Genomic DNA, 9,671 nt, shown 5'->3' with positions numbered 1-9,671 from the left:
GCCCGGAGGTTTGGGGTTCTTGAGCCTTCTTTGAAATCCTCCAGGGGTGGGGAACTGGCCGGGCCTTTAGAGCCCAATAATTACTTTAGAGAGAGGGAGAGCCTGGGCAAAGACCTATTTTTTTTTTTAATGGCCCTCATGCCCAGTTTCCAGGGAAGCTTGGACACCTCAGTTCCTTTAGAAGTGGTGGCGCAGGCGGTTGACCGCTGTGCTGTGAAGCTGTTCGCAGCCTCTGCAGTGCTGGCTCGATCCCAGCCGGCCGGCGAGAATCCCACATGGCGCAGCAGACCTCTCCTGCCTCGCCCGCTGCTCCCCTCAACAGTGTATTTCAGTCAGTCTGCCTATTCTGTTCCCCACTCTGTCTCTGGTGAATCCTCTCACCCTCCCGCACATCTGGCCTGTACCCTGGTTCTTGTATAAATAAATCTTTTAAAAAAAAAAATAGTGGGAGCCCAGACCAGGAGCAGCTGGTTGACATCTGGAGCCCAGTGAGATGGGGCAGTGGGGGTGGAAGGGAGCAGAGTCTGCTGGGAGGGGACCGGGGACTGAGAAGTGCAGGGCTCTGGACAACTGGAGTTCCCCTGGCTGTAGGGCTTAGCAGAAGCTGAGCCTGTTGCACCCCTTCTCCTGAGGTTGAGGGGGATTCTGGAGGATGGAGGAGCGCCATCTATGGGTGGTGGCAAGGCATTAACCAGAAAACCTGAGAATTGACAGCTGCTCAGTTCCCCTGGCTCTGAATGAAGGTGCTCCCCTGGAGCAGGGGTCCTGGGTGAGTGTGTAGCATGGCAGAGGGGTGAGTTCTGTGACCTGCAGGCTGTCCTCAATGGAGACAGTACCCTTTCCTGGCACCCCTCTGCCTCTGCCGCGTCATGTGCACAGCTTACCAGCCGCTGCCTCCTGGCTGTGGCCATTAGTGAGTACTGGTGCTCTCCCAAGGTGAGGGTTGAAGGCAGTGCTGTCCTGGTCCCTCTTCACCTATGGGGTCATTAGAGCAAGCCACGGTGCAGACTGCAGATGGACATGGGGTCATCTGTGCTGCCTGAGGTCACTTCCCCGCGGTGCTGAGCTCTAGGACGCCATGCCTGCAACGGAGGGCTGGCACCAGGAGTCTGAGTTCAGTTCATGGGCCCTTCCCAACCCAGTTTCTAGGGTGTCTGTCATCCACAATCTCCCTGCATCTGTCCCTCTGTAAACTCCCCTTCCCCACATCACTCCTTCCTTCGGCAGGAGACACATGGTAAAGCTATTCTGCTCTCCCTCCCTCACCTTATCTGCCACATGCATGTGATGCAGCAGCGAAAAGGGGGCCGCCTACACCTCTGTTTCCCCAGTATGCCCAGCTGACCCTATCCCAGCCAAGTGGGAGCCAACCTCTGGACTGAAATTCCAATCTGGGGAGGTAACATGGGCTGGGGGCGCTGGGGGCAGTTTCATCACTGGTGTTCACCAAGGCCACTCTGCTGCTGCTGCACCAGCACCAAGGCTGCCAGGACCTCTGCTCCTGCCACCTGTGCCAGAGTCCCAGCCAATTAAAGCATCTCTGCCCAACAGCCCTTACCCTCAGGTGCTCTCACTTCATCCCAGCAAAAGGGAACCTGAGTGCTGGCCAAGCAGAAGCAGCTATCTAGCGTGAAGGGGCCTTGGGAGTCTGCTCCATGGATGCAGCCTGGGTGTGCTTGGGGCCAGGACAGCACGTGCAAAGGACCAATAACATCCTGGCCAGCCTCACCCCTGGCCACTGCTAACAGGACCCAGAGCAGGAAGCTGCTCAGTGAAGATGGTGGTCTTTTCCCAGTTCTCCAAGCATCTGGAGGCCCACCCTCTCCCCAGCTCCCCGGGGAAGCCCAAAGCCCTGGCAGTTGGGGGGTGAAGGCCATCAGCAGCAACCACAGCACTGTCAGTCTTCTCCCCAGGGACAGGGTGCCATATGGGATCCTGGGCACAGAAGGCATAACACATCTCTGACCTCAGCCTCTCCAGGCTCTGCCGCCCCATCTCTGGGGCCTGGACAGCATAAAGAGAGGACAGGAGGTTGTCCCTGACTTCCCAGGACATCAGAGCTGGCTGCCAGACTTGAGAAATGAGCCATTGGCCAAAAGGAGGGGAAGCTCTTCATACCTGAGCACATTTCAGAAGTGTGGAGGGTCTAAGCTTCGTGCCCTGGGCTTGGGGGAGAAAACTAGAGGGCCGAGCAGAGGGTTGTGGGCAACTGAATGGGGATGGAGTCTTTTGTCCGGTTCCCTGAACTTCATCCTGAGCCTCACTTTGAGTCCTCATCCCTCAGGACCCCCAGGATTGCCCACTCCCTGTCAGCACTAGGGGATGCCCAGCTGAGGCCCAGGTAGCAGAGAGGTTAATGGTGTCCAGGAAGGACCACCAGTGGGGAGAGGAGCAGCAGAAGGGCAGCCCAAAGGCAGGGAGTACATGTATGGGTGGCTGGGCCCCAGGGAATTACTAATGCCTCCAGCCACCACCAAGCTGAGGAGGCTCTGAGGCCACAGCAGGGACCACCTGGGCTCTGCCCACCCATCCAAGGACAGTCACCTGTCCTGGCCCTGGAAGCACCACCCTGCAGCAGGGAGTAACCTCCTCCAGCCTGCCCCTTCCTGATTTTGCAGGGCACAGGAGGCCACAGCACTGACCCTGTGAGAGACCCCCACCCACCAACCAGCTTGGGACACGAGACCCTGTGAGAAGCTCGCCAAGGCGAACCTCGACAAGCCCAGTACCTCTACCAAGGAGGTGGGGCCTGGGGTCATAGCCCCAGTTAACAAGGTGAGGGGTTCACAGCAGACTCCTGGAATGGGAAGCTTCTCTGCCCTGGTCTCTGAGCTCCTGCCCTCAGGCGAGGAGTCCATGGAGGAAGCCACTGGATCCTACACGACCCTCCTTGGGGCTGTGCTGACACCACCTACCTCCAGCCACAACCTTGGAGCCAGCTGACATTTTCTTCCTCGCTCTTCTACCTGAAGTCAAGCCTCAGGTTGGGTGGCGATGAAGGCCTGATGCCAGCCCACTCTAGGCTTCCACCGAGTATTCCTGAACCCAGACTCTTTGCTGCTGCTTATGATTTGAGATAAATCAGAAAGAATATAAGCTTGGTCTCACTTGGCGGGGATGGATACCCATTTGTTCATATTCTGCCTTGGCACTGGAGGGACCTATGTCTTTCCAGGATAGATGCGGTCTCTCTGTCCTGGCCCAATAGAGGTAGGCAGGGAGGGGGCTGCCATGTGGTCATTTCCAGGGCTCCTGACCAGCTCCATGTGACTATGCCTCCAGGAAAGGAGTATGACATACTGTTTCCTCTCCCAATCTCAAGGAAGCAACTTTCCCAGGGCCTGACTATGTGGGATTCAAGAGAAGTAGCAATGCCTCCCTGACCCAATATGCTCCTCCTCCTTCCCCAATCCCCACCCAAAACAAAGTTCCCTCTTCTTATTTTCTCGCTAAAAGTCCTGCCTGCTGTGAGGTTCCCCTGGGTGTGCACTAGGGAACAAGGATAAGGACCAACGAATTAGGTAGCAGCTCCCTCTAGGTCTGCCCCCCAAGTACCACAGACTGATGAGCCTAGCTAACTTTATTTTTGGCCCCAAGTCAGGTCTCCCAAAGGGTTCATAGCCAGTCACATCAGTCTTCCCATCAGACTTCTTCTGTGGGAGAAGCTGGCACCCCAGTACTTGACTTCTAGTGCCACCGTCTCTTGTCAACTGGGTTCCAATCTGTCCAATGGCCTCAGCCAAGAGCTCAAAGCATAGCCACCAGCTTGAAGACGCCCTCAGGCTTGGCAGGAACCACGTGGACAAAGGTCTTGTAGAGCACTGCACCCTTCGGCAGTCTGGTAACCAGATCCACAGCCTCCACGTTGCTGGGACTAGGCACATAGACCTCCTTGGTGTAGCGGACTACCCCCTCCTCCAAGGCGTACAGGCACTTCCTCTTCCCCAGCCCGACCTGCAACATACAAACCTCGTCAGCTTGAGGATAGTTGTCTCACAAAGATCCAGGTCTGTGGCTGAAGGACAGGGTTCAAAAGCATCAACTGGGGTTCCCCTCCCCACTTACTGGCGCTTCCTTGGCTGTACTTCCAGGCTGACTTTGACAGAAGGTGGGAAATACTCTAACAGCCAAACGTGGTAGAGGTTCAGCACCTCAGGACTGACAAGGTGGCCTAGTCTGTGGAGCAGGCCAGAAGCGCCACCAGACAAATCCTGTCATCACTAAGCAAAATGCCCTCATCAATGCCCTGGCAACTTGTTTTCATTTAGAATTAAAAAACACTGAAATTCACAGATTTAGCTCTAGTTTAATTTTCATTTTCATCTACAAAGCGGTCTATGAAGTTTAGGCTCCATGGAAAGCACATACCAATGCTGTATGGATGATGTGTCATAAGAAAGTAACAATACCAGCTAGTACTTATTGAATATAGTGTGCCTTGCATATCTAGTAACTTATTTAATTCTCATCATGTAAAGCAGGTACCATTTCTAAACCTCTGTTTTTCAGACAAGAAATATGAGCAATGTGATTAAATAAACTATGCATTGTATAGACAGTCTTTTAACTGTATTATAGCAATTCTTATTTAGAATTTGAGATTGCATGTGTAATAATTTTCATCCAGGCAGTCCAGCATTATTCAACATTTTCCTGATTAAAAAAGTGGGCTCTGGTGACAGGATGTCTGGCTCAAGTCCCAGCACTACTACTTACTATTATATGATAGGGAGAAAATAATGAACTTTGAAGCATCTCAGTTTTTTCATCTGCAAAAGGAACAATATTAACTACTTTAATAGGTCATCCTGAGGATCATACAAGTAATGATCACAAAGAGCCTAGATTATTGCCTAAGTCCAAACAAATTAGCTTTTATTAGTACTATTTTAGCAAGTCCAGATAGTTGACATAGCCGCTAAAAGATAAAGTTATTACATATGCAATCAACTCACATACGATGAGTATTCTGAAAGAATCATAGTCACTATCAGTCGTTCTGTACCTATTAAGGTTTCCAAAACCAGAGTGGAGGGGGAACTGATTACAAAACAAACTAAACCAACATTTAAATAGTGTGAGCATAGTATAGATCAATGTTAACAGAGAACTTCCCTACCTCAGAGAGTAATTCCAACCAGCTGAAACTGAAATCCCCGCCTGGTATGGACTTCATTTTGGGGAATTCCATTTTATAAGGATTTAAGCTTTCTTTCACCCATCTAATACTTGATGCAAAGGACTTTTTAGAAACAAGGAAAATGGAATAAACTGAAATTTGTTTCCAAGACTGAGAAAATATCTTGAATCACTATTCATCTCCTCCTCCAGACACTGAGGGTTGTAAAGAACCAAGAGATCAGGCTAATGCCTTTCCAGGCTAACCAGGAGTCAGGCAGGACTGGTTCAAATCCCAGCACTGGCACACAGACTGCTCTGCTCTCCAAGGCTCGGGCATCTTATCTGTAAAACGGAGATGGTACCTGCCCACCTACATGGATGGGTGCAGGAGGAAATGGGAGGGAGGCCCGGGAACCAGCACGATGCCTGCACGTGGCAAGCACCCAATAAAGGCAACCGGTACTGTTGTTACTGTGCTTAGGTGTGTGGAGAGGAGGTCCTAGAAAAGGAAAACTGGGGGAGGGTCCCAAAACAACTCACATGGGCACCTGGGTGCCAGCGGAAGTGGCGCTGAGTCGCAAGGATGTTACCAGCATGAACATAGTGACCTAGAAGAGAGTCCACAGGAGTGCGGGCGCTGAGTCCCAAGGGGTGGCACAGCAAACGGCTGAGAAAACACCACGGCCTGCATGATCCTGGCCCAGAGGCTGCACACCAGCCCCTAAGCCTGCCCCTGATAAAACCAAGCCCCAGAGGGTCTTCCCAGCACCCTCACCCCACCCCACACCCCTTCTCTTCAGTCCCATGGAGAGAAGATTCACATCTATCTGATCTTCTCCAGGCCCCCCACCAGCCTCTGTCCCTTTAAGCCAGAGCCAGATTTTCTGGGGATCTAAGCAGAGAGCCCAGGATCAGGCACTGGCGTGATTTTCCTGCTTCTCAAAGGGACACGGGGGTCAGCAGAGCAGCGTGCAGCTGGGAGCCGGAAATCAAGGCACAGCCTCACCCTCCATTTTCTTGATGCCATAGCGTTTGCCTCGTGACTTTCCACCAAGGTTTTTGGAGCTGCCTCCTGTCTTCTTGGATGCATATCTGACAGCCAGAGCTGCGGCCTGAGGGGGGTTCAGCAGGGCTACAAATGCAGAAACAAGAAAAATGTTCAGGCAGAGATGCTCCCAATCCCAAGCATCTGCCCCACTGAGAGTGACAGGGGAGGGGAGGAAAATGTAGGCACAGAAATGCCACTGACTGTGTTCGTCATCAGGGGTGTCTGGAAGTCACTGGCCTTTTCCAGGGCAGTGGACAAGTCATTCCTTGTATTGTCCGTGGTGTAAGCACTGCAAGAAGTGCGTGTGTGCTGTGTGGCCCTGGGGCGGGGGTAGGGTGAGGGGAGTGAAGTACTAATGGAAAAATGATAGAGACCATGTACCCCAGGCCCTGACACAGTCAGTGTTGTCAAGAAACACACACCACAGACACAGAAGCCAGCAGAGGACACCACACACTGGCTGTGTGAGCCTCACTCACAACCATGCCCGCAAGGCTCCATGGCCGTGCAGGGCCCAGACCACAGCAGCCAGCAACAGAACACCCAGAGAAGCCTTGCTTCAGCCACACCCACCACTTTCTCAGCTTCCCACCCCTCCACTGCACCCCAGACACTTGTCAACAAAGGCGACAGCTTCTCTGGGGGTGGCTCCCACAGGCTCCTGGCCATTTCAGAAGGTTGGGCCTTTTCCAGCAAACAGAGGTGCAGCCGAGGAGACCTATACCCTGCGCTTGTCAAGCTGTTCTGCATGCTCGTCCCAAAGTGCTCAGTGGTGATCAGGTTATAAAGAAAAGTGAATTAAACGCACAGGAAACAAGAGAAAAGCCCACCGCTACAGGACAAGCCCAGGGCTGGGCAGCGCCCCTCTTTGGCTCATCAGGGCCTTAGAAAGCCCGTAGGTCTCTGGACACTATAACCCCAGAGAGCCCAAAGCCTCGCTTCCTGAACTTCTAATGCGAACAGAGACTGGATGGGGAAAGGACCAGCGATAATGACTCACAGAGAAATATAAAGCCCAGGACTAGGATCTTCCTACCTTTAAACACCCATTCACTTACCCAGGCTCTCACTCCCTCTGCGCAGGAACTGCACTTTAGCTTTACCAAAATTATTTGCAAATCTTTGCCCTTCACCTTACTTCCCTTCCTCTTCCTCCAAGGAGACAGTGCTACCCCCCAGGCAGTTGCTCAAGCAGAAACCAGGGAGTCACTGCAGATCCCTGCCCTTTGCTTACCTCACGGACCCAGCTCACCAGCAAACTCTGGAGTCAGCCTCCAGAACAGCTCTCAGATGCATCCATTTTCCTCCCAAGTTCACAGTCACTGCTAACCTGCTGGCTAAATCTCTCCTCAGGGCTATCACAGCTTCCCCTCGGGTTTCCTCATTTTCATGCCTGCCCTCTTTCAATTCACATAAGACCAACAGTCACTTTCTCAGAATGTGAAATTGGGTGAAGTCACTCCTTGCTGTCTCCTCCTGGGCAGGAGAGGCCTCCTGTCAGCCCTTGGGTCTCAACTTCCACGTGGCCTCCTCAGAGGCCTTTCCTAACCACCCAACATTAAAAAAGACACATTACATTTTTTTACTATTACGTATGTGCTTATTTATGGCTTTATCCAATAGAAAGAATCATCCAGCTGGTAGAAACCGTCTTTTGGGATCCCCATCCCCCACCACTGTCTGGCACAAAGACAGAGGTCAATTTGTGGAACCAAAGGGTGAACTTTTGCTCCAATGTGCCAATATCAGTAACCCATTTTTAGATGTAAAGGGATCTAAACACACCCAGAGGGGGAGAAGTGGGAGCTTATTCTGAAAACACAGAACAGTGCCTGAGCCAGCCACTGCTGTAACCTTCGTGGAGAACAGTTACAGTTCTCAACTGCTAACATGTTAGCTCCCTAAAACCGCCTCGACGAAACTCCCAGCACTGACCTCACTCCTTCCCAGTTGCTTCTGTCGACAGATGAATTGATAAAGTATGAACCGTCACAGAACCACCACGACTCTGGTCACGCCGTCTCTGGACAGGCTGACACAACGACCACCAGCCTCACAGGTGACGGAAAAGCAACTTTGAAAGGTCCATGCAGGAGGGACTTCCCGCAACAGGAGAAGCTGAGATCGAAAACCCATCTATCTCCTCCTGCCCCGCGCTCCGCTACAAAAACCCGAGCACACTGCCCAGAAAACTGAGTCGGTGTCTTGAGGACCTAAGTCCCCGTCTCTCCAGCTTCCCTGTTTCGGGACAAACCTCGCTTTCCCACCCCGCCGAGAGCGGCAGAGTTTCCCAGCCATCAATTTCACCAATTCTAGGGTAACCTCCTGGCCTTCAAGCAGGGGAGGGGCACGTGCTCCCCGAACTACCACGCTCAGGCCGCCTAGACGGGTCACGTGATCCGCTCCGGCTGCCCCACCAACCCCAGCAGGTCTTCGAAGAGAACATCCCCATCCCCCGCGTTCCCACGGGCCTCCACGCGCCTCCACCCCTCCCCCCGCAATGGCCCGGGCGTCTGCTTACCAGCTGTGCTCGTCCTCAGGGCCAGTAGCGCCGCCGCCATGTTTGCCGTGCGCCTGCTTCCGGCGTCGGCAAACGTCACTTCCGCTTCCTGAGATTCACTTCCGGGTCCTGCGTAGCGGTTGAAGGCGCGGCGGGAGAAGCTGCAGGTGAGTCCCGGGGTGCCGGCGCGGCGCGGCGGGCCGTCGGGCTTTCCTTCTGGGGAGGCGTTCGGCCGGGGCTCGGTGCCGGGGAGCCGGGGTCTGGCGCCGAGGGTGGACGAGCCGCCCCGCCCTGGTGCGGCCTTGGCAGGCGCGGAGCCGGCCGCGGGGCTGGGTAGTCCCGCTCCCTCGTTTTGCACTGAATGAACCGAGGCCCTGGCGGGGACAAGGATGGGCTCCCTTCCTGGCCGCCCATTATATATTATTACTCAGCGTTTGTGATGTGCCAGAGACTCCGCTCAGCGCTGTAAAAGACGCGTCGTTTCTTTTATTTCTCACAACAGTAACTGTCCTGTTTTTACTGAAAAAGAAACCGAAGCCCAGAAATGTTACCCGGCTTATGCCGGGACACACCAACAGTGTTAGTAAATATTTGGTTAAAGAATGACTCTTGCACACGACCCAGCAACAGCACCCCTTGGTGTATATGCAAAAGAAATGAAGACGTGTCCACACAAAATCTTGTGCATGAATGTTCAAAGCAGAACTATTATTCAGAATAGTCCCACAATGTAAACAAATTCTCATCAAGTGGTAGACAAAATATGGCATGTTTATACAGTGGAATATTTTTCAGCCATAAAACCCAAATAATGAAACATGTTATGACATAAATGGAACTTGTAAGCATGTTACTGTGTATTCCATTAATGTGGCATATCCAGAAGGGAAATCCATATTAGACAAGTAGATTCGAGGTTGAAGTGGGTTGGTGGGAGAGGGGGATGGGTAGTGACTGCTTGATAGCTACGGGATTTCCTTTCAGGGTCATCAAATATTCTGA

The 9,671-nt window shown here is 52.8% G+C and overlaps 1 protein-coding gene across 1 annotated transcript; it reads right to left on the bottom strand.

The window, feature by feature from the left end:
* Nucleotides 1-3,456: 3,456 nt before the first annotated feature.
* Nucleotides 3,457-8,730, bottom strand: MRPL27 (mitochondrial ribosomal protein L27; the record flags this gene model as incomplete). The annotated part of the gene is made up of 4 exons (XM_084237963.1): nucleotides 3,457-3,954; nucleotides 5,662-5,729; nucleotides 6,128-6,253; nucleotides 8,691-8,730. 4 exons carry the CDS (start codon nucleotides 8,728-8,730, stop codon nucleotides 3,748-3,750), a joined length of 441 nt encoding a protein of 146 aa, XP_084094089.1. The 3' UTR covers nucleotides 3,457-3,747.
* Between the last annotated feature and the right edge of the window lie 941 nt (nucleotides 8,731-9,671).

The sequence above is a fragment of the Talpa europaea genome (assembly GCF_964194135.1).
Source record: "Talpa europaea genome assembly, chromosome: 7".
Classification (NCBI taxonomy): domain Eukaryota; kingdom Metazoa; phylum Chordata; class Mammalia; order Eulipotyphla; family Talpidae; genus Talpa; species Talpa europaea.
Note: the sequence above shows the minus strand (reverse complement) of the source record. Positions and strands in the feature narration are given on the sequence as shown.